Genomic DNA, 27,247 nt, shown 5'->3' with positions numbered 1-27,247 from the left:
CTTTTAAAGTAAGAACCATAAGAGACCTATCCTAGATAAAAGTCGATTTTTCGAAGATATTCCTATCGTTGCAAGATCGATCGAAGGAAATGAAAGTTGGAAAAATTGCCGCTCCTTCGTTCCGTTGGCTAACAAGTCAGGTGTACTATTATGCACTGTTAGAGTGCCGGCATAGGAGGAAGTGGAGGGGATAAAGTGCAGTCGGAACATGAAACGATTAGGATCGGTTCTCGAACGGGTAGGAATCACGTCGGCGTCGGTCCACCCACGTCGCGCTTATAAATATTGACAAGAAAATTTGTACCGGTGTGTTTATTTCCCTTGTTCTTATTTTATGCGACGAGCGGCGAATAAAACGAGAGAAATACAATTGGAGAATTTCGCCTTTAACGTAATGTATTCCGTTCCAAATTGACTTGTTCAGGAATGTTCGACTCGATGTTCTGAAACGCCCGGTAATTTATTTCCGGTACGTATATTACGTGCAACAATTTCCTACATACGGGAAACGAGATTGTTAAAAAAAAAAAAGACGGTTTACCAAATATCTTTGGAGGATTCGTAGAGGATTGACAAATAGGTAACGAGAAATTGCTGTTGCAACCCGTCAAATATATTTGGAATAATTAAATAAATATAAATAAATAAGTAACGTCGTGAAACGCTCTCGCAAACGTATTCGCTAGACAGTGTATATACTGAATTCTTTTCGGTTGCGTCTGTTTATTTTTACTGGTCGGGGGAATGTCGGAGAATTCAAATTTATCATTACATTACGCGTATCCTAACGATCTTGGTACTACGAGGAAAAACAACAATATGATGTAAATTATCCTCTGCTGGTGTGCCGCTACATATCGATAAACGATCGACTTTCGGAAATTGTTTGCCGGGGACAGAACGTAACTCTCGCGTACGAAAAATTTACGCGGCAGTTTTTCAAACTTTTACGCTTCGCCGTGCTTCCTCGTCTTGTCCCATTCACCGAACGCACCAACGTAAAAAATTCACGCGTTTGCAGCGAAATCCCAGCGCAGCAACCATCGACGACAGCACTCGTCACGCGATTCCACGAAATTTCCGTGGCGAAAGATAACGGACGAATCGCATTAGTGGCTGCAGAAGGATCACGGAGAGGTAAAACTCGCGTCCCTCGGGGAGGATCCGTCGCGTAAATCGCAGAGTCGCAGCCGCAATGGCGTAAGGCCAGGCCAGGCAAACATTATCCGCGCGGTTTCTCGAACAAATCGAAGTACAGCCTCGAACTCAGATAACAGGGAATAATTTGGCAAGTCGACGCGTCAAAGTATAAATACGGGTTTTTCGTGCGGCCTTTCCGCGAGCGAGCGAGCGAACGAGCGAGCGAGCAGCCAGGCCGGATGGGAGCCGATTCGAGGAACCGAGTCACAGTCACACGAATTAGAACCTGCTCTCGGCCGACACCGGGGCGCCGGGTGGATGCAAAGGAATGCCAGTCGGACTGATAAAAGCCACCAACAACACCTACATAAATTTCGGTCCCGGGGATATCTAAGGACGACCTTTCGTTCATTTAAGCATACATCCTAAATTTAGTGGCGGCTACGGTGTGCCGTATTGGCCTCGTCGGATATGGCAGGCGCCTGGTTTGCGTGCAGCAGCTCGTTGCTCCGTCGCGACGCCGCGTCCACGTTCCTTCGTGGACGTTATCGTTATCCTGACTCTGGCTAGCTTATTATTCCAGCGAATTGTTTCGAGTAAAGGTGACTCGCGGACACGGGAACACGCGATCACGGTTCCGCGCTCGTTCTAAGCGATTCCAGATTTTTCGTGGCGAAGACTACGAATGTCGATGATTTCTTTAAAAACGATCTTATCTTCCAGTTTTCCGTTGTGAAATGCGGATCGCGGAATACGTCGACGCGTGCGTTCGATCGCGATGCCTGGTTATCGAAACGTACCCTTCCTCCCGTTAATATTTCTCGTTAGTATTCGATCGGGATACGTTTGCCAGAATATACGACGAAACGTTGATCGATGGGAAGAGCGTGTGGCGATGCTCGAATCGAAAAACGGCATATTTAACGGTAAATCGAAAGAAGGTATTATCGTGGATGAAACTAGCTGTACAAGATAATCGAAAAGGCGATGCGTCCGAGAATCCGGTCTTATCGTTACTCCGGATAGTTGGTTTAAAAATGATATTGAACGAACGCATTTTACGCGCGCACGAGCACGATCACGAGCATATACGGTATCCGGAGTCGAGGCTGGAGGTATCCGGAGTCCGGACTCGCGACTTGTAAGGTGCATTCCCGATCCTGCTACGAAACCGGCCAGGCCGCACAAAAAAAGGGAAATAATTAGCGGAGGTGTTAATGAAATACCAAACGAACGCCGTGGGACACCGGGTCGGCGCCTCTGAACTGCCAACCAGACATCCTCGACACAGTCCACGGCGCCGCGCCGTTTTCTTTTCCTCGTCCTTCTGTAAAGCTGCAACCGCTACTCTCTAACGTATCTGCTTGTTCCTGGCCCCCCTCCCCGTCCTTTCTCCGCGTTTCCATCTTGCCCCGATGTACTTCTCATCCGACACTCTCAACCCTTCACGAATTTTTCGACTTTCGACGAGGAATGCCTTGTCCACCCGCTCGGAGATCTTCTTGTTACTCGGACGGAATCTCCAAACTGATTATCATAGATCTGCTTTCGAACCGATGCGGTGCTCTGCTCCGAGCACCGAACGTGTCGCTGTGTCGCGCTCACGGATATTTAAATAGCAACGTCGGTACATCTCGAATAAGAGGATATACCGGCTGTTCGTATCGTGAAACCGAAAGTGACGACTCGACTTTAGAAAAGGGCATCCGTATTTCCAGTACTGGAAGCTGTCCGACCGTTTTATGTAAATACGTCGTAGTTTAGTTATGATTATTACGCTATTGATATACCACGTGTATTTAGTTATCGTCGATGTTAGCTCTGTCTTCGATGTTCCGCGTGATTTAAACGTGTCGTTAAAAAAGTACCTTGTAAATTAAAAAAAAACGTACCTTGTTCTTCCTCTGTAATATGGCATAGGCCCTTTCACGCGATAATCTACTTTCGTCGCATGGATGGTTCTTACGATTTTACACCGAATAGAACGGTCGACCGGTTCGTAATTTGTAACTCGTGGCTTGTAAAATTTGCCTATGTTAATGTTAATTTGATTCTTCGCTTTTTGTTCGAATTTAGAATCGTCGAGAGGAATTTCTCGAAAGGTCGTGGCAATCGTCGAACCGCGATAACGAATTTTGAGAAATTCCACGTTCAACGTACGTCGATTACCATAAAATTACGTAGTTGCTCGGAACGTATATATCAATGATACGTTACTTCCAAAATACACGATTCCCCGCAAAAGCTAACAAGCCAATTAGAATTAATGTATATGTATAGAATTGCGAAAAATACGACGCGAGAGCCATGTGTCAAATGCACTATTCACCGGTTTAAATCAACCGTAAATGTATGCGTTTGTCCGTGATTAAGTAGATAAGCTGAATTATTCAAAGTTTCCTGCTTCTTACCGACTTTATTCCAAACTTTCTACCAGTTTAAAATAGGTATATCGAAAAGAATACAAATTTCGTCTACTCTGACGCTTCTTTCAAAGACAATCGCCAATCGAGATACTTTAGAAATACGCGAGAAGTTCCCTGGGCGCATAAGCAACTGCGCGACATTTTTCGCAAGTAAAACGTTCGTTAACGATCGAAAGGTTATACCGTATATAGGAATAAATTCAATATTCCGTGACAAATTCTACATATAAATTTGAAAGAAATTTGCAAGTTGAAACTGTGATAAATCGCTGTAATAACGAAACATATGTCGCGTTGCACGTATGAAATAAATCAAAATCTTCGCGCGTTTCCTTTCGTTGCCGCGCTTGTTTAGGAAATAACAAAATCAATTTCCATTCTTTTCGAAGATTAATTATTTCCAAACGATCTGTCCTCTCTGCCAAACAAAAGTACGCACGTGTTTGTTATTGCGTGACAATGTCCTACGCTCGAGAAATTACGTCGAACTTTGTCGAGAAAGCATCGTGCATAGAGCGCATTATGACATTCGATGGTCGGATTTCGAGTAGATATACCTAACGAAATATTTCTAGTCGTATTCCTTTTCTTTTGTTCTTTCACACCGAAACGCTGCCCCTAAGATACTTTGCCCTCTTCTTTTTTCCCTTTTCCCCTCTATCTTTGCTGGCGTCACTCTTGTGTCCGGTCCTCTTATTCTATTTATGTGCCTTCTTATTTTCGTACCCCTCTTCACCGTCTTATCTACCTGTTCTAAATTCAGGATTTTTTATGCGGCTCCCATCGTCCTACCGTCAAGGGGTTATCCATCGTTCTACACGCGTACGCGGTTCTCGGAAGTACAGATTCTATAAAACAGAATGCGTCTGGATCGTGACTGGTTCGGACGTGCGTCGAAAATGTCGTTGTAAAGTTAAAATAACGAAACCGTGGACACGCGGATGCGTTGATTTATCATCGGTACGAAGATGTCTCGAAAACTTAAAATAGATGATAGAAAGCGAGGGTTTATCGACTTTCACTAATGAAATATCGCTGTAGCGGCGGTGCTAGTCGGCAATAAAACTTGGTTAACACGTTAATGTGTCCATTAGACGAGCAGGAGAATCGGCTCGTAAGAAAGCTGATAAATAATTAAATAGAACGATTCAATTTCGTCGATGACTTTGGCTATTTGCGCTTTGAACTTTCAAGTCTCTACGTGATATACGTATGACTTTTAAAAAATAAGGAACAAGAATTACTTTTGAACAGAGGGGATGTTATCGTTGAAATAATTGTAATAGCAAGATGAACGAGGTAAACAGAAATATACGAGGTAGCCGTGCGTGACCTTAAAGCTGACGATGATTCGCCACCCACATTCTACCAGTAGCAAGCTACTCTAAAATCCCAGCTTCTCTCGTCTTTGTCCTTTTTTCCTTCTCCGTCCTATCCCGCTTATCGTTATTATTTTTCTTTCGTCTCGCAGAACCCATTTTGCCGCCAATCAATCCGCTTTGATTTATAATACCTACATTGTGGTTTCGTAACGCCGAGGGAAGATACACTTTCGAATATGGATAATTTAAAAATAATTTAGAAACGTAAAAGTACAATTTCCTATCTGGAAGTATAGGCGACTGTGTTAAAATAGCTAGAAAATCAGGGAATGAGAGAGAAGAGAGAGAGAGAGAGACATTATTATATCTTATAAACATGTCACCACGATTTGCATTGCATCGATACGCATTATGCGTGTTATGATATTTGTAGCACAGTTCGATTTCTCTCGAGTCGAGATCTAAATAAGAAATTGAGGGGAAGAATATTTTACGGGCAGACTCGACCCGGGTCTGCTACATTCGATTAAGCATTCGTTATCATCGCATACGTTATAAACTTGTTCGAAATACGATATTAGTTTTCCCATAGACGAGTTTCGGTGCTGCGCTTTGCAGCACTTAATTGACAAGCTCTTTATTTACTTTCTTAACGAGTTGGTCGATAAGACTTGGAAAACACGCCAAAAGTTTCCGTCTTACTGGTTGAGTTTGCTGAAACATCGCAGAGATCGTTCGATTTGAATTTAAAGTCTTACCACAACCCCGGCAGTGCGTATATTGAGCAATACGTGCCGCGTGTTTTGTCGTTAAACCTCGGATGACACGACGTTTCGTCGCTTTCGATTATCGATTTTCCGATCATCCGCCACGACACCGTGCGATTGCGCGTAATTAGCCGATTTCGTTGTACGTATTTCGAATTCTTCGCGATATCAACGACGAACAACGACGTGAAGCAAAATCTTCGAAATGGCCAAATCGTTCATTGATCGTTAACTTTACGGTAACGAGCGTTTCTACGATCCTCGAACAAACTTGGGGCCAAGTCGCTTTGCAAGCAGTTGAGAATCGTAAACGACGTTCTATTATTTTCGTTACTAGACGTTTTTCCTATCAGGTTTTTACGTGTACGTGTACATGAAACGTCTATCTGAGACTTTATCGTACCATTTACAAATTCTAATAAAGCTGATCGACGTGCAGCGGAATTCACGTTGCAAACGAAACAATTACATATCGACGAGGAAAAATACAAAAAATCTGTGAAAAGAAAATTCGCCGCATCCGTCACTCGCGTGGAACATTAACGTAACGAGTAAATAGCAGACATTATAGTAAATTCGTCATCGCAAGAAGCATCGTAAATTCGAACATATTTATAAGAGACAGAAGAGAAGGAGAGAGAAAGAGAAAGAGAGAGAGAGAGAGAGAGAGAGAGAAACACGTCGCTGCAGCGTTCGGTGCATCGGTGTATCGGTGCACGGCCAGTTCTCGAAGATACGAGCTGCTTGTCGTCTCTGGGAGCTAATGGGACGCCGCCGACACTCTCTTCTCTTTCGAATCTCTTTGATCCTGACCGAACTTGCCCTTGCCTCTACCTCCGCGACTCCTGTCCTCTTCCCGCTTCCCCTCGCCCCTGCTTGTTCCAGACTCCGCGTCCTGACCTTATCCGCAGCCTCCTCGGGATCTTCATGGTGGTCGCGAGTCTCATGCGTGTATACGCCGTTGTAAAGCCAAGATCCGGTAGAAATGATCGATTTTTGCCGAGTCTGGAAGTCAGCTCGTTTGTCAAATTACTTTGTACTTGGTGCGATTATCGTGACTCGCGAACCACAAAGATAATTATACGTTTCGCGTGGCGCTGTTGCGTTCGATTTTCCCAACTTAACGAGGCTTAATGCGCCTTTTCGATTTGTTGGCAGATACGTTCGCTCGAATTTCGGCATGTGCCGAGATTAAAGTTAATTAAAAATTGATGGGAATAGATTGCAAGACGTGTTCGAGAGACGCGCGATAAATCTTCGAATCAACGTAGAACGTAGGACGAAAGTAACGTCTGAAAGATTCCTGTCCAATTAACAGAACGCGCTGAACGTTGCTTAAAAAAATATATGTACATATTTAGTTGGCGTAATAACGGGAATGACATAGCTGGCGTAAGAGTTTCGCGTAGTACCGTATATTTACGTATATATTTTCACGGCCGGATCGCTCCTTTTCTCTCTCTTAAATCCTTATCCACGCACACGGTCGAAACGTTTCAGGGTGGCCGTAAATCTCAACCCTTTACCGCGCGCATTTACATCTGGCTGTACGCGCGTGGATAGAGCAAAAAGAGAGAAAGCTCATCTGTAAGTTTATCCGCGCTATCGTGTACGGTACGGATGTTCTTCTTATTTTCCAACCGGTTGGGAAACGTTCGCAGGGGCTCCGTGTTTTTACCGGTTTCCGAGTAAAATTTCGTGAAGTCGGAAGCCAAGTAAGACGCCTCGTTCTCGTCGTAAAACTCGCGGTATCGCCATCGTTCGCCATATTTTTTCTCCCTCTTTCTAATCGTATACACGATTTTAACGATGATCGTTGTTGCTCCGCTCCGTCTTCTTCCTTTTCCTCCCAAAACCACAACCGCCTCTTCAAAACCACGGTTCGGATACGTTGTTTTATTGAACAAGGAAGTTCGATGGGATTTCTGACCTTTCGCTTCTTTTTATAGAAACGAGAAATATCGAACGACTCGAAGTTACAACCGACAGAAACAGATTTTCGCAACAAGTTTCGGCTTCGATATATACATATATATATATATGGATAAAGAAACGTATTTCTATCGCTCTGCTTTTATACTCTGTTTTTTTCTTTTTACTTTATATTCAAATACAGAGATACACGCGGAAAGCGTCGAAGCGACTCCGCTTAAACAGCATTTCGGGCGTAAGTTCGCAAACGATAGCTACATCTATATCGGGAATCGCACCTATTTACGCTTTTCTATTACAGTTTTGCATTTTCATCGACCACTTAACATCCGCCACACGCGCGCCAACAAACTGTTACACGCGTAAAGTCACGTTATAAGCGTCTAGTCGTAGAAAGTACTTGGAGAAAGAAGAAACGGCGTTTGCCGAAGCTTTGTACGAGCATTAAGGGCTCTGTTTATCAATTCGATAGGTTTCAGTCACTATTTCAACCTGCTATTGGGAGAAAGAGGTCATATCGTAGACCGCGAGTACGCTTTTTATCGTGTACACCGGTGCATGATAGATAGCACATTGTAGTTGCACTTATCAAACGATAAGGTAAATTACAGCCTACGGTTAAGTTCATGTGGCACGGTATTGACAATAGCGAGGAGATTCGTATAAACTTGCTGTCAACGCTGTCGCTTCTTTCATAAAAATAATGTTATTTGACTTACAACGACGAAACAGGAACAACCTATACCTACGCTTGTACGTTTGCGGATATCTTCTAATATAAATAAATTTCTGTATCCTACGTACGCTGTACTATCGTCTATGCTGCATCTAGTCGTACCGTATCGGACAACTACAATGGATAGAATATGGAGAACGAAACGGTATAGGAATCTGATAATATTCTAGAACACTGGAATATTATTATTCTTCGATTGAAAGGCGATATCGTGCATCCTAGTTGTCGAGTCCGTCGTACCAAGTTTCAAGAAGAGATTTCATAATCGCCACGATACAAGTAACCTTCTGGACTAAGTCTTTTTTCCAAGTCCGTATATATCGATTATACGTACGATTGCATTTTAAAATCGATACGAAAAGCAACCGTAATTGTATCTAATAAATTCTACGTATATCATCGCCTATGCGCGTGATAATTTTTCACGTTCGTCTGTAAGCTAAGCACGAATTAATTAGCGGTTAATTTATCGCGACGATTATCATTCAGTCGTACTCCTCGTAAATGCGCTTCTACATAATATTCGTAGTCATTCGTAATATTTACGGCTCCTTTGACAGTTCTTTGAAATGTTCTAGCATAATTCAGACATCGTACTGCAAGATAAAATATAGAACAGTGTATCATCGTGCACAGTACCGTGCAAAAGTTTCTAGATCGTATGTCAAATGCAAACGTTTTGTTTTTACGAACGAATATAAACGGATTTAGTATTACGTTAATTAATCGTTAATTCTTCTCCATTGCCATTGTAGATGTATTTAGTCGACGTTATAAGATCCGTGATACAGACAGTTACGACTGTCGTACAGTATCGCAGACGCGTTAATAGTTTGGCAACTCTTGGCTCGATATTTCTTACTTGACTGTAACTGTAATTTGTGTATACCGTTATTTTTAGTCGATCGCATAGCCTTGTTTCCTCTATCTACGACAAAGTAATAATTTCTTTTCCTTGTCCTTTTCCCCGTCGTGTTACGCGTCGCACGTAACGTACAACATTTTCGTTCGCAATCCTCCGACGATTTAACAATTTCCAGAATAAAATATCGAGCGTCGATCGTGAAAGCTCGTCGCAAAATACGTTCATTACGATATCACGATCATCGTTACGATCGAATCGTCCAATTACTATATACTGTATATCGAAGAATTACTTGCTCACAGAAAAACCACCCCCGGTTTGGCGAACCGTGCAACCACAAGAAATCAGAAAATAGAAAATCGGTGTGCGAGAAAATTGAAAGTCGTTCGTTAATCGAAACGTAATAAATGAGACGCGAGCGTCCCAAGAACGCAGAAACAGATAAGCGAATAAAAAGCGCGGCGTGGTGCGTCGCGTGCAAGAAGAATATCGCGACAGGCGTCTGATTTCGGGGCGAGCGGAAAGCGTTGACGCGGAATGATGCATCGAAATTTATTATCGAAGTTGGATTCCACGATGATCGCGCGTCTCGTCTCTCGCGTTGAGTGCAAGAGACGCGACGCGACGCAACACAATGAGAGTAAGAAACGCGTTTCGCGTTTAGGTTAGGCTTCGCGGTCGAAAGGAAAGAAGCTGCGCGCCGACTCGATGGTTTCAGCCACGGAGATCTGGGCGGAGTTTCGAGCTACCGAGCTGAAAGTGCACCGCCCAGCTTCGTCCCCTGTTCGTCCTTCTGTGTTCACCATTCCCCTCTACGGTGATTCCCACCCTTGCCAGGATTTCTTTCGCGGTTCGCGTTCCTAGCGCGCAAACGCACCCCGGCATATAGCCACAAACTTCAGATAGATGCGCGCCACCAGTGGACCAGCCACCGTTGCACCGCGTCTACTTACGCCCGGCCCGTTCTTTCCCATCCTTTTCCCCTTTTCGTCCTCCCTCCTTGTCCATCATCGTCACTGGCATCCTTTTTCGATCCGACTCGATTCGTTCGAATCGCATAGCCAAATCTATACAAAGACAAAGAGAGAGAGAGAGAGAGAGAGCTTTTACGATGTTCGAATGTATCGAGGTAGAAGGACGCGTTTTGCTGAATATTCGTAGACGAGGAAGAAGTGGATGTAAAAATTTCGTCAGGAATAGAAAGTTAACGAAGGACGTATTTTCGATGTCAATTACGTATGAACGATTTCAATAATCTCAGAACGAAAGAAACGATATGAACGACGTTTAACGATCTCGAGTCTCCTTCCCACGAAAGATTTATTTTTATCGTGACACCCGTTGTACAAGCGACTCGCGAGGGTAAATCAGATCTCTGGCAAACAATGGGCTTCTCTTCGTATTCTTTTGTTCCCGTCTGCGCGTTAAAACTTATCAATAGCCTTTTGGTGAAATCTCGACTTGCCCGCTTTTTGCGCGCGTCTCACTCGCCGGAACAAAAGATGATGACTGTAATTTTCGCCGCACAAGTGTCTGCATTGGCAGCTGAAACGACGCGACGCCAGCCTACGTGTTTTCTGTGCCGCGACAATGCAACGAAAGCGGAGGAAGCCAGTTGTCCGTGGACGCTTCGTTCGAAGGCGCGTCTATTCAACGATGCTACTTAGTTTACGGAATCGTTTCTATATCTCTACGATTGACAAGATTTCAACGTATTCACGTGGGCTGTGCTTGTAAATACGCAATACGAACGATTCAATGCCAAGCACGCTTTTCTACTCAAACAGAAACACGCTTCGCAACTGGAAGTAGTATCGATAATAATCTCCGATGATTCGACACCTTGAGAAACCTATTTCATTGGCGATAATTTTCCCATAGAATTCTGTACCATTTTCTCGCGAAATAAAGGAGAATGTACGAATCGCGCTGAAATTCTGTTCCTTCGTAAGCAAGACGTGGCTAATAAGTCTCGGAAAGAATAAACGCTAGCTGTTACGCTTAATCGACAGTGTGATCCGATTATCCTGTGACTGACTACTCGAAATTTCTTCGTGTTTTGACGACTTGATGTCGTTATTAGCAACGATCTTGTCGCTGATGCTTACATACCCGATAGACAGCCTGTTATTATCGAGTTGGCGAACAAACGAAACGAGCATTAATTATGCGTTCAATCGACGTACAATCGATATAATTGATGGACAACGCGATTGCTGTTACCCGAGATCGATCGTATTCTTTTACCATTACATTTAATATTTCACAAAGAAGCGAACGTACTACTTGGACGAATACGATGCGACTGTCAGTGCTCGTGCGTTTGAAGCTTCGGCTAAAGGATCCTACGTACCTTATTCGATGAAATCTAATTCGATGATCGAAAATGGGAATAAGGTCAAGCGGAGAGAAATTTCACTGCAAAATTAATTCCACGTTAAACGAGACCGTTCTCGGTATTTTACAACGTTACGTAATTATATACGCTGTTGAGTAAATATTTAATTACCGTTAAATTATTTGGCGAGAATAATTCCATTTAAACGCGCAAGAGGATTCATCCCGTACTTGTTCTCTCGAGTATTTGTAAAAATTAATCAACCGTTTGGAATATCGTTTTGTCAATTATGAAATTTTAGTCGTACGCTGTCGTGCGTCTTTCGATACACGCCTGATAGTTGCCTAATTGCACACTGCAGGGAAGCTATGTGTTTGTAACGGAAGTAATTTGTTTTGCAGAGAGCACAAGTTCGCATTGCGTGGGATGCGGCGGTCGAATTCACGACCAATGGATCCTGCGAGTTGCACCAAATCTGGAATGGCACGCCGCCTGTTTAAAATGCGCGGAGTGTCAGCAATTTTTGGACGAGCACTGCACTTGCTTCGTACGAGATGGGAAAACTTATTGTAAACGCGATTATGTCAGGTAAGACGTTGCCTCGATTACGTCGTTGGTTATATCTTTGACACGCCGATTTCCTTCTTTTCATTTTTCGCTCGTCTTTCCGTAATCATCGACAAATATTACCTGTTTTTTCCATACGATAAACCTTCTAACCGCCGGTATTATTTCTTTTTGTAACTCTAAGCTGTTCGGAGAATTTCGCATAACTGGACAGTCGAACAAAATTTGTACGATTAAGAGTGCGTTATTTTCGACTAAAATGAGATAGAGGAACTTGGAAACCGATGGCATTCTCTCGCACTGCACTCGCTCGTGGCCATTCGCTCTTTCCGATGCGCGTTCGCCAACACCGAGATCGGGGAGAAATAAAAATAGAAAAAAAACGATGCAACAGGACGAGCGAAAAGAAGAAGAAGAAAAAAAAAAGAAAGAAAAGAGGAAAATAAGAACTGACAAGACGTTTTTCTCCGGAGTATTTTTATCTAACATACACGAAGTAGAAACTACGGTCTGCACGCGAGGAAATGCATCCGCAACAAAAAGCGTGGTTCACACGTGGTTGCCTCGAATTTACGCGATTCAACGTAGTATTTCGTTTCACCACGAAACTCTCGATTCCAAGTTACGCTAAAAATGTATACAATGAAATTTCTGATTTCAACGTAAGAGCGTACAGTAGCTAAATGTGTCCTTATTCCACTCGTCGCGTGACGCTTGCCGATCGTTCGAATCTCGGTTCACCCTATTTTTGTTTTTAAAGTTCGTTTCGCCGAACGATACTTTTGCAACTCTTTGATTTATTTATTACAGCGGAAAGTTAAAACGTATCGAAGTTTCGAAACTCGGGAAAGTGGAAGAAGGCGCGAGCGAGGGATGTAACTCGAAGCGAGAGCGCGTTCGAATCGATGCTGGAAATCGGATGAAACGATATGCCGTTTTCAATGCAATTCGAAACGAATGGCGAGAAGAAAGACAGAAGTTTTTAAAACTCGCAGCATCGATCGACACGAATTCCCCCCGCGAAGACGCGAACATGTAGCAAATATTTTTCTGGCACGGGGACAGGCGGTTTATTTGCATTGATCCATCGAACGTCGAAAAGCGTCCGAAACGAAGAAGAAGACTGGCATATCCGGTCGACGCGGATTTGCCAGGGCTGAGCGACACCGATGACGCCTGTTTGTTGTTTCTGTCGCCTCGTACGAAAAGTCGAAACAACCGTGGGGTAAAACGTTTCCTTCTGGGTGTTCTTCCACGCACACGTCCTTGAGTAAATTTGGTTGTCGACGGATGGAAAGTAACACAGCTTAAAATTACACGTTAAAAAAGTTTTGCCGTGATTCAATCTGTTTCGATGTTACAACCACGTTGTAACACAGTATCGGCGGAGCACGCGTTCGCGTTATCGATCTTTCACGAAATAATCGCAATTAATTTTTCGCTAAAACGATTTTCTACGATTTTACGTTCTACGCAAAAATCACCGCTGCGATATTATCAATGACGAGTAAATTATGAACGAAACTTGCTGATATAATTACTGGAACAACTGATAATTAACCAACCACGTAGCATCAGGATGGAATTATCTATCGCATGAAACTTTTTATTAATAAAATTCGACAATTTAGAAAGCACCGCTAATGAATGCAATTTAGTTCGTTCGGTTTCTCCGAACGAAGTGCTGCAGGCAAGCACAATTAGCTTGAAAACCGATAATTAACTGCTCGATCCGGCAGCCGAGTAAAATTTCGCGGAATTATACGTAGAAGTCGATGCAAATGGAGACAATAAATAAATTTACCGGTAAATTTACCTAAAAAAAAAAAAGGTGATAATTTCAATTTTTATATTTAGCGGAATTAGTGGGATTTCAGATGTTTGGCGCGAGTTAGGATAAATCCTGCGATCTATTGTTACATCAGGTTTAATCCGGTTTTTAAAATCCTCCATCTCTTAACACCAATTTGTATACCTGTTTTTCCGTTACTTTCATACCGATAATTATTCGCTCTATCGTAACGTGTTCCTTATTACTGATCCTCGTCACTAACACCCAACAGCCGAAAGAAAAATAATTACCTAGGGCAACTTACTTTCTCCTACGACTGACACGTCGCGGGCTTTCCACAGCTGTCGTTAATTCGTTATCGATTTTGTACATGTTTTCGGTAATATTTTAGCCAGACGTGTAGCTAATATCAAAGCCTATACCGAGAAACTACGAGAGAAACGCGATCGGAAATGAAATTGCGAAAGAATCGTTAACACAGAGAATTCGTTTCAGATTGTTCGGAACAAAGTGCGACAAGTGCAGCGAGTGCTTCAGCAAAGACGACTACGTAATGAGGGCAAGAAGCAAAATTTATCATATAAAGTGCTTCCGATGTTCAGCCTGCATGAGGCAGCTAGTTCCTGGCGATGAATTTGCCTTGAGACAGGATGGCCTCTTTTGTCGACACGATCACGACGTTCTCGAGGGTGGGAAACTCTGCTCGGGGCCTGGTGGTGTTCCTGGAAGCGAGAACAACAACAACGCGTCCCTTATGAATAATAATCATCATTTGCACCCGAACGATGGCTCGATATCAGGTAAAGAAACTTCTGCCTCTTTCGTCGTTTTCGATCTACGCGACAGCAATGCACGTACGATGAAATTATTTTCGCACCAAGCACGAACAACGAGCGATACTTGATCGCGATTAGGAGGAATCGGTACTGTAATCTTCGAAATTATTAATAATAATTCGTGCGATTGTGCGAATAATCATCCTACGATGTTAAAGATGCTACTAACTTTGTAACAAGAGCGAAAGATTGGGAATCTGTAAACTACGATTTCACTGATATTAACGCTTTCAAGCTTGCGATGGCCACCAACGCGTTGTCGAGTGCAGACCAAATATCGATGTCTTGATATTTTGTAACACCACGTTGATGTCACGCGGCAAACCGACCCTTCGCGTAAACTTTAGAAAGATGAAATTTTTAGCAAAAAAAAAAAAAGGCCAGTGACTGGTTAACTTTGGGAGTAAATTTATGCGGACAGCAAAGTGTTAATACTAATTATAAACGATAACATTAAACACATTCGTATTACCATTATTAGCAACCTAAAAGATTAACCCGATGACAAAGTTCGGCAAACGACAATTTGACGGGATAACGGTACCGTGACTTTTATCGCGTCGACAAATGAGCGTAACCTATTTGCGGATTACATTGTCTGGACACGGGCTACCAGGGCACAAAGAGCAAATTTGCAAAAGGGACTTGGCTCGAGGGGAAGCTCAAAGGGCCCTTCCGATGCAACGCTGTTGTATTAGGATCACCGGTCATAATTAGGTGTTGATAATTGAAGCCTTTAAGACCCGAAAGGCTTGACCACTTCCCTCCTACGCGGCCGGATTACACGGGATTAGCGTTCCTCCAGCTAGTCCTAATATACGAGCACACACTGTCTGGAGATCGGTTGGATTAAAATATCTAATAAGGCTCGCGAGCAGATAGTAACTTAATTATATCGACGCTGTTTATTTCGTGCAACGTCCACGAATTCACAAATATAGTTTAACGAGATGTAACAGAATCTAAAGGCGACTAGCCGATTTAGCGATAGACGGATAGGCTGGATGAAGGTATCTGACGGCGTGAAAATTGTCAAAACTGTTAGTTACGGCTAGCGGATGTTTGGAAAAAGGGTTGTATCTCCGAATCTAACAGATCGTTCTCCTTTCGATGTCGTTTCTAAACGGTTAGCAAATTCGTGAAGAAATTCATGGAGAAAAATCCGAAGATTTGCGACAGTCACATAGAGAAACGTCAGAAGTGGCGATGGCTTATTATTTATACATGGCCGCGTCTACTATTACTAATTCATTATTTACACGTAGCGACGATAAATTATATTTGGACGAGGATTCTAACGACGTGGTACGAAGCTGGTTAATCGGTGATAATTGAAAATTGCGTAGTACGGGACACAGGGCGTAGCTGAAACGTTCACTTCTAATTCTCGCGTAAACAATTTCATGGAGGAGCGGCGCGAGCCGCGTATTTTCCATGATGTTTGTCACTTGGCTTCCTTATGGAAATGGTTGCGCCTAAACCGTCTTTTCCCGATGCACGAAGCCCACGGGCCACGCACCGGCGACGGCAGTGGTTTGACAACTCTTTACAGGGGAACCGAGGTGTCAAATGTAGCACCTCTCTGCCAACTACCGTGGCACATAACTACGCACGATCTCCTTCATTTCTTCTTTTTATTTATGGACGTTTATTCAACTTTTTTCCCCAACCTCCGTCCGGGAGTCGCGCTTCCTTTTTCCTTAGTTTTAATGGACGGACCATCTACGAATTCACGTACACCGCCGTTGGATATCGTTGCTCGTTTATCGTTACGATTTTACGCCTTCGAAAGAAACGCGGATTACTATTTTTCTCAGTTGGGGTTTATCCTTTCATCGATGATCGAAGCTTCGAATTAATTAACAAACATAAACGTTTTCTACAAAGTATAACGTAAAATATTCTGGTTATCTATTATATATTTTTGACGAGTTAAGAATTAGCCAAGAACCGACCAATCTTCTTTTCGACGCGAGCAAGAAATTTCTCCTTCTTCGTGGCATATTCGGACAGTAAATTCTCGCATTAAACAAGCAACGCCGTGAACACCGCCATTACCCTTTGAACCGTTCGCGATTAGCAAACTATAATAAATGCCGCAAAGTGGTCGTTAATTATAATCAGTTTCATTCTTGCCGCCGATTTCTTCCAGCGTTTTCTCGTCCACGAGTACCTACTACTCTCCAATCATTTCGACTTCTCTCTCTCTCTCTCTCTCTCTCTCTCTCTCTCTCTCTCACTCATTCTTTCGGAAACGCGGTTCTGCCTTTGTGACCGCTTATTTGGTTAGGACGCAAAAATAGACGCAGGATTTCGTTTGCTCGGTTGCCTTTTCGTCTTACCGTCCGCAAACATTCGAAATTCGCTTTCGTGCGGCTACCAAATCCTTTCGAAGGACACCGCCAAGGAAACTGGATCCTTATCGCGGCACGAGTTACTTATTGCTCGTTAATTGGGAGTTAATGAAATTCAACGTTCGTCCCTCGTCCAGCCGTTTACATATGGGTTTCGCTGTTTGGTCGGCTAAAAAGTGTCCGAAAGGTTCGTGCTGCTTCTTCTTCTTCTTCTTCTTCTTCTTCTTCTTCTTCTGTTTCTTTCTTTTTCTTTTTCTTTCTGGTGAAGTCGCTGCGAAGGAGTCGTTTACTGATCGATGAGACTAACAAGGGAGCTGAGCCTGAAAAATCGAAAGCTCCTCCTTTTCCTTTTAGTATCCTTCGTCGGTTTGCGAAGAGGTTCGACATAAATATCGGACAATTTCTATTTGCTCGTCCGATGATAATGAACGAGATAAAGCATGTAGTACATGGATATGGGGTGTTGATGAATTTTCACTGCATAGAACATTAGTTTAAGGGTAGAACGAGATCTTGGGCTGTGCGTGTACGAGTTGCGAGAGCTCGGTTTTTCCTCGTTCTCAGTGAATTATTTTTTAACAGCTTCCAACAAAAACAATGTCGATTATACGAATCGGTATCTCCCTTTCTTTCCGATAATTCTTTCGATATGTCGAAAGTATTTGGACGAAATCGTTCTGCAGCGGACACTCTCGATTCGCATACGATTCTTCTAAAATTTTCTGCAAATCGAAGCACAGTTTCATGTAAACTGCCGTAATCCAAACAGCGTCGACGCTCGAAACTTTTCTCGATCGCAGTCGATCTTGCGAAAACGTTGCCGAAGACCTTTCCGATCTTCCTTGTCGGACCTGGTACCGATCACGGAATCGTCGCCAAAGTTTGCTCATCGACAATATTGTCTCTGGCCTCTCGGATAGTCAACAGGCATTCGTCTCAGCGTTCTCCATCCGCCATGCTGTACCACTATCCGGATCTCCCATTAGCTGGCGAAGAACGTTTTGCAGGACCGGTTAGGACGATAGTCGCAGCTGGACATTCTACTCTGCATTCTCCTGATTTAGTCGAGCTACTCTTCCCCGAGAGTTGGCTTTTTTCCAAACAACCGGCGAATCGGTTCGTGCAATAGCCAGTGGAAGCAAACAACGGAATCGCCGTTCGTTTCGGCCTTTCCTTCCACTTCTTGAATTATTTCTCTCGTTATCGCGCTTCTGCCTCTTGGTATTTTATTCGACTATCGAAGAAACTTTTTACGCCTCGATTCGATCTACCAACGATACGTGAACGCGATTCGATTTATTCGTAACGACCACCACGCTTACGATAGAAAAATGTATTTATCTAAACGATACGAAAGTAGGTATATATATATATAAAAATTACGATAAAAATTTCGAAAATTGTGCTTGGTACAGTGACGAAAGCGAGAGAGAAGGAAAAAACTAAGCGAAACTGCGGTAGAAAAATAGAGGCCGGAAAAATCGAGGTGAGTAATCGTGACGTTGATTTGTTCGTAGATTCCGGGTCTGAAAGCGGGTCGCACAAAGCTGGCGTGGGTGGTACTCGAGGATCGGGCGGCCATAAAAGCGGCGGCGGTTCTGACGGCAAACCAACCAGAGTTCGCACTGTTCTAAACGAAAAGCAACTACACACACTTAGAACTTGCTACGCCGCGAATCCGCGGCCGGACGCGTTGATGAAGGAACAATTGGTGGAGATGACGGGGCTGAGTCCACGCGTGATAAGGGTATGGTTCCAGAACAAACGGTGCAAGGATAAGAAGAAGACGATCGCCATGAAACAACAGATGCAGGAAAAGGTTGGCATTCGAGTTTTCCCATTTCGCTATTATCGCTTTCGATAAAGACAAATGTTTAAAGCGCGCCGATCCACGATGTATCGTTTCTATTCGTTGTCGTACTTCAAGCCACGATTTAACGGACGAAGGTGTTCTATATTTCAGGATGGCCGTAAATTAGGCTTCGGTGGGATGCACGGAATTCCTATGGTGGCTAGCAGTCCCGTAAGACACGAGAGTTCTATAGGCATGACACCGTTAGAAGTTCAAGCTTATCAACCACCGTGGAAAGCCCTTTCGGACTTCGCCTTACACACCGATTTGGAGAGGTTGGATCCTAATACTCCTTCTTTTCATCATCTGGTGTCGCAGGTAATTATCGTAGACATATTTCAAATAAAGAAAAAGTATCTGGTATCGATCTGGTATCGTCTACGAACGTCGATAGCGTTTAGGAACGAATGGCATATTCCTATATCGAAGCGAACATGTGCAGTAACGTGTTGCACGATGCGATATATCCATAGGCGATTAATATAATTCATTTCAGATGCATGGTTACGATCTTCACAGCGGACCACCACAATTACCACCGCCAGGCATGCTTGGTGGACCGATGAACGATGGCGGAGGCGGCGGGGGTGGTGGTTCTTTGCCACCCCCCGGCCCACACCATCCCAGTAGCGGCGGCCCAGACATGGGGCAACACCCTGATAGCACGGATAGCTATGTAACTTACCTCGAAAGTGACAGTGACTCTCTTCATCACGATACAGGAAGTCCATAGTGTTGTGCAGTGTGGCCAGAACGAAAGTGTCCGCTTTCTTCGTGGTCTTCTTTCAATAAGTGCTTGAAGAGAATCGTAGTCTGCGAGAACAAATAGGACGATTACGGATGGCTGGAAACGAAACGAAATTTGCGTTATTAAATTGCGGCTTTTTGTGCAAGGAAACCTGACCCTTTCGCGCTTAATTTTATAATCGGAGAAGAACGCGTGTGAAACGTTGTTTAATCGAGAGAAAATCATCCCTTGTGAGACGAATTGGTGTAAAAATTCGGTTTAACGACGTGCCAGGGTAACCTAGCCATAGATTAACTGAATCCTTCGATAAGGCTAACGTTAAAATTATTGATCGACCACGCGACTGTCACGTTGCGTGGAAAGTTTTGAATTAGAAGAATTCGAAAGAAATGTTGCGTTTGATTAGTATTACTATTATTATTATTATTATTATTATTATTACTATTATCGATTGTTTTTCGAAATTACCGTCGATCGATTAAAAGACAAATTTGAATTTCCACGCGTAAGGGTTAAGAGATATTGTCGTTTTCGATAGAAACAAGCAAATTACGGGAACGATATGATTTGCAGAAACACGAGCTTAAAACAGCGGAACGAGAGAACAGTTATTTAAATTGTTATTGTTGTGTCGACAGAAACAATCGAAAATCGATCTGTAAAAAAAGAAATACGTATCCGAAGAACTCTGATTAATTTTTAGAGCGAATAAATAAACTTAATCATTATTTGACGTAAGTATGTATTATTTTATCCGATCGTAGTTTCGTGCTCGATATTTCGTAATTAGACATTTGTGTCGTGAACGAGAAAAATTCGATACGTAATGAACGCATTCGTTCGCGAGAAATCTCAGGTAGGATATGTATAATGATTCACGAACGATATCGACGAGCGGATTTGTCGACTGGAATAATTGCTCGTTTGTTACGGAACGGTAATGATATTTAACGGAACAGGCGAACAAAGTATGTGAAATACTGCGCCAATATTTTCGAATGAAATACACCCGTGTAAAAAATCGATTTCTTCGAGAAACTGACAATGAGTAATCGAATAATTGCGAATTAAGGAGAAATTTTATCATGATTATTGTCATTTCTAAAGCATGCGAAAGGAGATTGCAATAAAAGACGATCAAACTGATTGTATGTCGAGTTGATTTTACCATTGCATCGATGTCTTTGAACGAAATTCACCCTTATGCACTGAAATTGTATTGAATTGATAAAATTGTGATCGACGAATTTCATGATGAATATGAAAAGTGTATTTATTAATTATCGTTTAGGTACATAGGATTATTTAACTATTTAATAAATTGGAAAGACGACTAATTCGTTTGTTTATTCTTTATGCAATTTCAGTGTATTGTTCATGGGTGAAGGGGTGCAATAAGTATAATACATTTTCTTAGGTCAAGGTATCGCATTAACATCGAAAGATATTAATGCTTTGGAATTGAATGAATCGATTAAAAGTGGTCAAAGGTGTATCTGAAACTCTGTTCTGCGCCCAAGTACAGTAATTTCATTGAGGAATGATGATTCAATTGTCCGCGATAGCTTTTTTTCCGAATGTCATTTCAGCCAGTTCGAACGACCAAAGAATGCTTTTATCACGATAGAAAGACGAAAACGAAAAGAAAAGGACGAAGCAGTGTCATCAACAGAGTTGGACAAATTTGTAAACCGCCGTATATAAAAAGTAAGAATTGACGTGGAAGAATTTACACTGATAGATAAAATGTTTACTTTGATAGCTTTCTTCTAGTAATATAATCTTTCTTCTTTTGAATTGCGGTACACTTTTTACGACATAAATTATTTTAAGCAACGGAATAATTATTAAACATTAATTTCTGCAACAGAAAGACTAGGAGGAACCATTACAAATTCCTCGATCACGAATTTTACGTAACAAACAAAATAATATTTGTCGATCGATCTAACCAAATCGATATACCAAAAAAGCAAGTTACTTTAAAATTTATTACATAATACCTTATTTATTGTGTACAACTTTTTAATTACCTAAATCATACTTGAAAGAACTTCTAAGACTATCGGTGACAAACATTCATTCAAATAAAATGTATTTTATCGGTTGCAAGAAATATGTATCTATACACTTACCTACATGATTTACTGATTATCAGCCATTTTTATTCCAACTCGTACAACTTGTCGTTGACGCTATTTGCAACAATTAAAAATTTCCAAATATGACAAAGTTTATTTTTAATAATATCTATTGTATTATCTATTACAAAATAAGAAAACAGGTTATATCGTACTTTCCAACTCTGTTCCTTCGTCCGCATTGTTGTGAAACAGAAGTGAACGACTGTCACACTGTAAATATAGTTGTGTCCACTACATATAAATTTGAATCATGATGTACCGTCAGACGCAGCTAATTCATAATATTGATTACACGAATAGCCGAGTTATGTATAAAGGATTAAAAAAAAAAACATAAAAAATGCAAGTAACATTGACGATAGCGCATTACCCCCTGATTTATGTTGTAACAAATCATATTGTAAACGCAGGTACATATGTACATTCGATTAATACCAAAGTGTGCGAAACTTCATGTGAACACGGAAACGCACTGAATTGTATTGTAAATATCGCCTCTAACCTTCCCCTTCCTCCTGACCCTAACCTCGTTGTCGCTAATTAGTGGTTCGTTTTAGTGGTGATTCGTTTAGATGTTTGTATAGAATCGTTCCATCACCGCTCCTCTCGTAATGTACATGTTTTGAAAGGGAGAACACCGTAGACCTAACATTTTCGTAATCTATTCGAATCGTCTTCGAATTTGTATAATATTTCTATACCGGCGCACACGTAATAAACTGTCCAATTAACTTATTTGTCTTCCAATTAATTCACAACCTTTTCTTCAATTTCTCTCTTTATATCTCGAAACAACTTGATTTTATAATGATTCAAAACGTATAATAGAGATAACAATAAATACTTCCATTAGCAAGATATTTCGTAGCAATAAAAGATCATAATGTTGTCTCATATATTTTATTTAAATTACTAGGAATTTCTTGTACAATTAATTGTTGCCAAAAGTATTACAATAAATTTTGTTCAAGCTAATTGTTCATTACAAACAACATTAATTATTCGTTATAAATATTGTATATATTAGATATTTAATGAAAAAAAATATATAATTTATCATATTTAGTGTTATTTAAATTATATTATTGATTTTAAGGAGTATTAGTGAGCAAACATATGTATAACGTACATATGTTGTGTGATGTACCTTTAAACATATTGATTACACCTAATTGAAATAAAATTTAGGAAGCTAAATCAAGAAAAAATTGTTTTCTTTATCGAGTAAGACAAGAAATCAAGAAAATTGTTATTGTTATAGAGGAATTACTATAAAACTTTAACATTGGTATAATAGACATCCATTGATTGTAGATGCAGAGTACGTTGCAAAATGTATGACCTAAATAAATTCTATTGAAAACTGAAAAACAGAAGAAGAGAAAAATTAATATACAATTTAAACTACCGTACTATAATATACCGAACCAGGTATATACGTAGAAAACATAGTTATTCAGACGTAGAAAATAGTATTTCAAATCTTAAATTTGTATCATTTATCAATGAGATTAAGGCTCCTAAGTATTACGAAAAATAAATGCAACAATCGTATCGATAAATGAGATACAATACGGGATTTAATCGACGTCAATGAAATTCAAGCCTATTGAGCAGATATAAGACAGTGTATAAAAAGTTACAGTAACGATTTTTCCAACTTTCATAACTAACATTCTAGAGATTTCACTTGGTGATTTATATTATATATAAATCACACAGATCTTTACTTATGACAACCCTTAAGTACTGCCTAAACATTCACATAATTGCTTAATTGTATCTTACACGTACAACAAGAACATACTAAATACATATAAATATTAAATAATGTTTCACATAACTATGTATATATCCAACATGAATTGTGTGTATATATAATATATATGTATATATAATATTATCTAGTCTAACATTAAATAATATAAACAATCTTGTACATTGATGTAATAATAAGCGTACAGTATGAGTGAGCTTACAATTATAGGAATGTATATCGCACGAAAGATGTGGAACAATTATTGTTCTTTGTCAGTTTCAATAAGAAAAGATTTTTATGGCATACTTTCCAGACAACCCTTGATATGCTGCCAAGCTTGCAATCCCTGTAATCATTTATAGAAACATTGATTCATCTGTACAAAGATGGGTAGTAAATTAGTTAAATAATAATGTGCAAAAATGTTACCTTTCTAGCAAGTTTAAATTGTAAAATGCAGTAAGCTGCCAAAATTTCTTTTAAATCTACCACCTTTTGGTGTTGAAATCTTTCAATGTCCATCATTGCTTTAATAGAGAAAGACCTAAAAACATTACATGTAAAATATAGAGAAATGTATTATACATAGTTTCATAGTATACTTTTTACATGCTATAAGTATGTGTAAAATATTTGATTAAAATATATTACTTTAAATCTTCATCCACCCGCTTGACCGCTTCTTCGTGTTGTGCAATCCTTTGTTCTAACTGTAGCATTTTTAATTCACGAACTTCTTCTGTATCCACAGATACAAATAATCTTGACATTAAACCAGATTTACCTGCAATAATAAACTGCATTAGCTCCAAAAATTCCCATATTTGTAAATTGAATGGTAATAGTACTTAGTATAATTTAAAACCTTGTATAATTTTTTCTTTTTGTTCAAACGCTGTGGTTAGAGCATCATGAGCTTCATCTTTGGTTAACTGTAAAGCTTCTCTTCGTTTAACAACTGCTTGTAGCGCAGAAGCACCAAACAACCATTCTTTCAACTGATCTGCTATTAGTTCCTCTTCTTCGAGGGTTGTATCTATTGTAGCTGCTAATGAATCCAAGTAGTGACCCGATTTCTAAGAAAACAGGTGCTGTAATGCAGTGCGCTTTGCAATATATATATACTTGTAGCATAATTCCATTATGTTTTATCATTTAGAAATTTCTCACAAAAATTGGTAATTATAATGTTTCTAAAGATATAAATGTTAAGAAATATTTATAATATATATAAAATTGAATACCTGTAGCCCATCACCCATTTCTCTTTCTATGGCACTCCATTCACTAAATACACGACCATAATTTGCATGTAATTTGTACAAACTGTGTTGTTTTTCTACAAGTCGCGCACGTACTCGAAGAACATTACATAAATTATTCTGAAATATTAAACGGATACGTACTACTATAAAAGTTTACTTTTTCTCAATGCTGAACATACCTGAAGTTCAATTCCATAGTTTTTGATTGTTTCAAATCGCTTATCTGGTTTCCTTAATCGCACTGCTACGCTCAGTGCCTTTAATTTTGATTCTACTAATTGCAAATAACCTATCATAAAACATTAATAATTACAACACTCATTATAAATGTATAAATAAATAATGATATAAATAGATAATAAGATAGATACTTCTTTAACAGAATGTACCTGTTTCTTTAATGCTTTCCCTCCAACCATCCTTTTGTTGCAAAAATCCCATGAAATGCTCATCACGAGACAATATAGGATGCGAGGCTACCCTCAATAGGAAATTCTTAGAAATAAATTTGTTATAAATATCAAATACATATTTTCAAATAAAGAAGCAACGAATAAATATAAATAGTATACCTCAAGACCAACTCTTCGTCTGTCAACAAAATCTGGATCGAATGTATCAGTGGTAACCTTTTGCCATGCATATAAAACTTTTTTTTCTGGTAATGGAGGCAGTACAATATATGGATAGGAAATTTCCAAATAAGCTCGGAGTAGTTCAAATTCTGTGTATCGACGCCATAGAGAGCTTATTTTGGTGAGTGCACCTTTAAAGCCTGGATCTGTAATTCTACAATAATATTTAATATATATGTATATATTTCATAGATGTTAAAGTGTAACTTTTGCAAAGAGAGACAATTTAAAATTAAATGTACACAAGCTTGAAACATCCCCGTTTTAACTTTATTAAGTAAAGAATAATAGGTTCACTTACTTAGTCTCAATGAGGTAGACTGTATAAAACTCTCTTAAATTCAATGCTCCATTTGCACGCTTTTCGGTTTCAACTATAGAGATTTCCATGTGATCAAGCAATACATCCTAATATAGAACATAAATAATTAGTTTAAGGTATAAAAAATACAACTGTTTTATTTTTTATATTATATAATTTATGAAAGTAGATTTAAAGAAAAATGACAAGTACAAATAAATAAAACCTATGTAAACAATTACTAACAAATATTAATAACACAATTTATTTTTAATATTAAGTATCAAAATTAAATCCTATTCAATTAATACAAGGAAAACAAATGAACTATTTTATATTTATTAAGTTCCAAAATTAAAAGTAAAAAATTTTATAATTTGCATTATTATCATTAATTACTCAATAAAATAATATCTTGCAATAATATCTGAATTTAAATTGGTTGCATGCTAATTCAAGACATCATAGGTTTAAATATCTTTCACAAACGCGTATGTAGATACCGCCAACACTAGTATAGTGGTACTCAAACGGATAATTCATGACCTACTTTGATGCTTCTTCAAATAAATTAAGAAATCTGTATTTTCTACTGTAATAATACAAGTAATTTCTTTTAAGCGATCTAGTATCATTTATTTTATACATATTATACGTTTAAGTAACACAAATTTATAAAAATTGCTTAAAGCTAATTTATACAACGAAGGTGTACTAGAAAATTTGACATATTAAAAAAATGTAGCATAAATTAAACAATAGTCAAAACATAGATATAAGTTCTTAAAAGCAAAACTAGAAAATAAGGTCAATAAAAAATAAGAAATTTAGAACAACAATAACAAAACATGAGAATCACTGCGCGTCACTTCGATTCTTTCGCAATATACATACGTATTCTGTGCAATTATCTAATGCTTCTTTAACTTAAACAAATATAATTTCACAGTAATTTAACTTTGCACAAATATTACGATAATCATAATACCTAGAAACCCGTTCAAATAAGAACGTGTTTAAAAATTATAGCTTCGAACGACGTATTGATTTGGCGGACGAATTGAAATGGTCAACTATTCGAAGAGTTTCTTACCTCCTTTTGTGTCTCCATAGTAGTCATGTTTGCGTTTGACTCCCTCTGATAATTCCCGTTCTGAAACACTTCTTCCATGATTCTGTATCGGCCTAAAAATCTACGAAGCGGCAAAGGAACTTCGAAGCCTTTCACATCACGTCCACTTTCTCCATTACTGACACTGTCACTTTATTCAATAGAGCGCTGTACGTTGCAGCAGGTTAAATTCCCTTTAAAACGTTCAATAACGACTCACTAATCCGTTTACGAAAATATTTCGTTGGTTCCATTAACATTTTTATTGTAATCTCAATAATTCATTCGTAGTATAAAGAATTCGTTTAAACATATTTACATCCTGCAAATAACAGCAACTCACGTAGTTTTCGGTAG

General features: G+C 39.9%; 2 protein-coding genes across 2 annotated transcripts in view; one reads left to right on the top strand and one right to left on the bottom strand.

The window, feature by feature from the left end:
* LOC117216818 (insulin gene enhancer protein ISL-1) overlaps nt 1-19,778 on the top strand; it is a 31,935-nt gene extending 12,157 nt beyond the window's left edge. The window contains exons 2-6 of the mRNA XM_033463879.1: nt 11,928-12,114; nt 14,381-14,685; nt 18,593-18,894; nt 19,039-19,245; nt 19,424-19,778. Coding sequence (XP_033319770.1) covers nt 11,928-12,114; nt 14,381-14,685; nt 18,593-18,894; nt 19,039-19,245; nt 19,424-19,660 — 1,238 coding nt within the window. The 3' untranslated portion in view covers nt 19,661-19,778. The remainder of the gene's footprint in view (nt 1-11,927; nt 12,115-14,380; nt 14,686-18,592; nt 18,895-19,038; nt 19,246-19,423) is intronic.
* Nucleotides 19,779-23,381: 3,603 nt separating this feature from the next.
* On the bottom strand, nt 23,382-27,117 carry LOC117216819 (sorting nexin-4-like). Its single transcript, XM_033463880.1, has 10 exons — nt 26,873-27,117; nt 25,780-25,886; nt 25,416-25,632; nt 25,233-25,338; nt 25,023-25,132; nt 24,823-24,960; nt 24,444-24,654; nt 24,230-24,362; nt 24,008-24,122; nt 23,382-23,924 (listed from the first exon to the last, which is right to left on the bottom strand). Exons 1-10 carry the CDS (start codon nt 26,948-26,950, stop codon nt 23,874-23,876), a joined length of 1,266 nt encoding a protein of 421 aa, XP_033319771.1. The 5' UTR covers nt 26,951-27,117; the 3' UTR covers nt 23,382-23,873.
* Between the last annotated feature and the right edge of the window lie 130 nt (nt 27,118-27,247).

The sequence above is a fragment of the Bombus bifarius genome, unplaced genomic scaffold (genome assembly GCF_011952205.1).
Source record: "Bombus bifarius isolate JDL3187 unplaced genomic scaffold, Bbif_JDL3187 scf7180000007973, whole genome shotgun sequence".
In the NCBI taxonomy this organism is placed as follows: domain Eukaryota; kingdom Metazoa; phylum Arthropoda; class Insecta; order Hymenoptera; family Apidae; genus Bombus; species Bombus bifarius.
The sequence above is the reverse complement of the archived record's forward strand: the minus strand, read 5'-3'. Positions and strand labels throughout refer to the sequence as shown.

Coding starts and splice junctions, on each gene's coding strand:
- LOC117216819 (XM_033463880.1), bottom strand. CDS start 26,950: ATGGAAGAAGTGTTTCAGAACGGGAATTATCAGAGGGAGTCAAACGCA. Junction 25,887..26,872: donor CTATGGAGACACAAAAGGAG/GTAAGAAACTCT, acceptor GTTCTATATTAG/GATGTATTGCTTGATCACAT. Junction 24,363..24,443: donor AAAAGAAAAAATTATACAAG/GTTTTAAATTAT, acceptor TTATTATTGCAG/GTAAATCTGGTTTAATGTCA.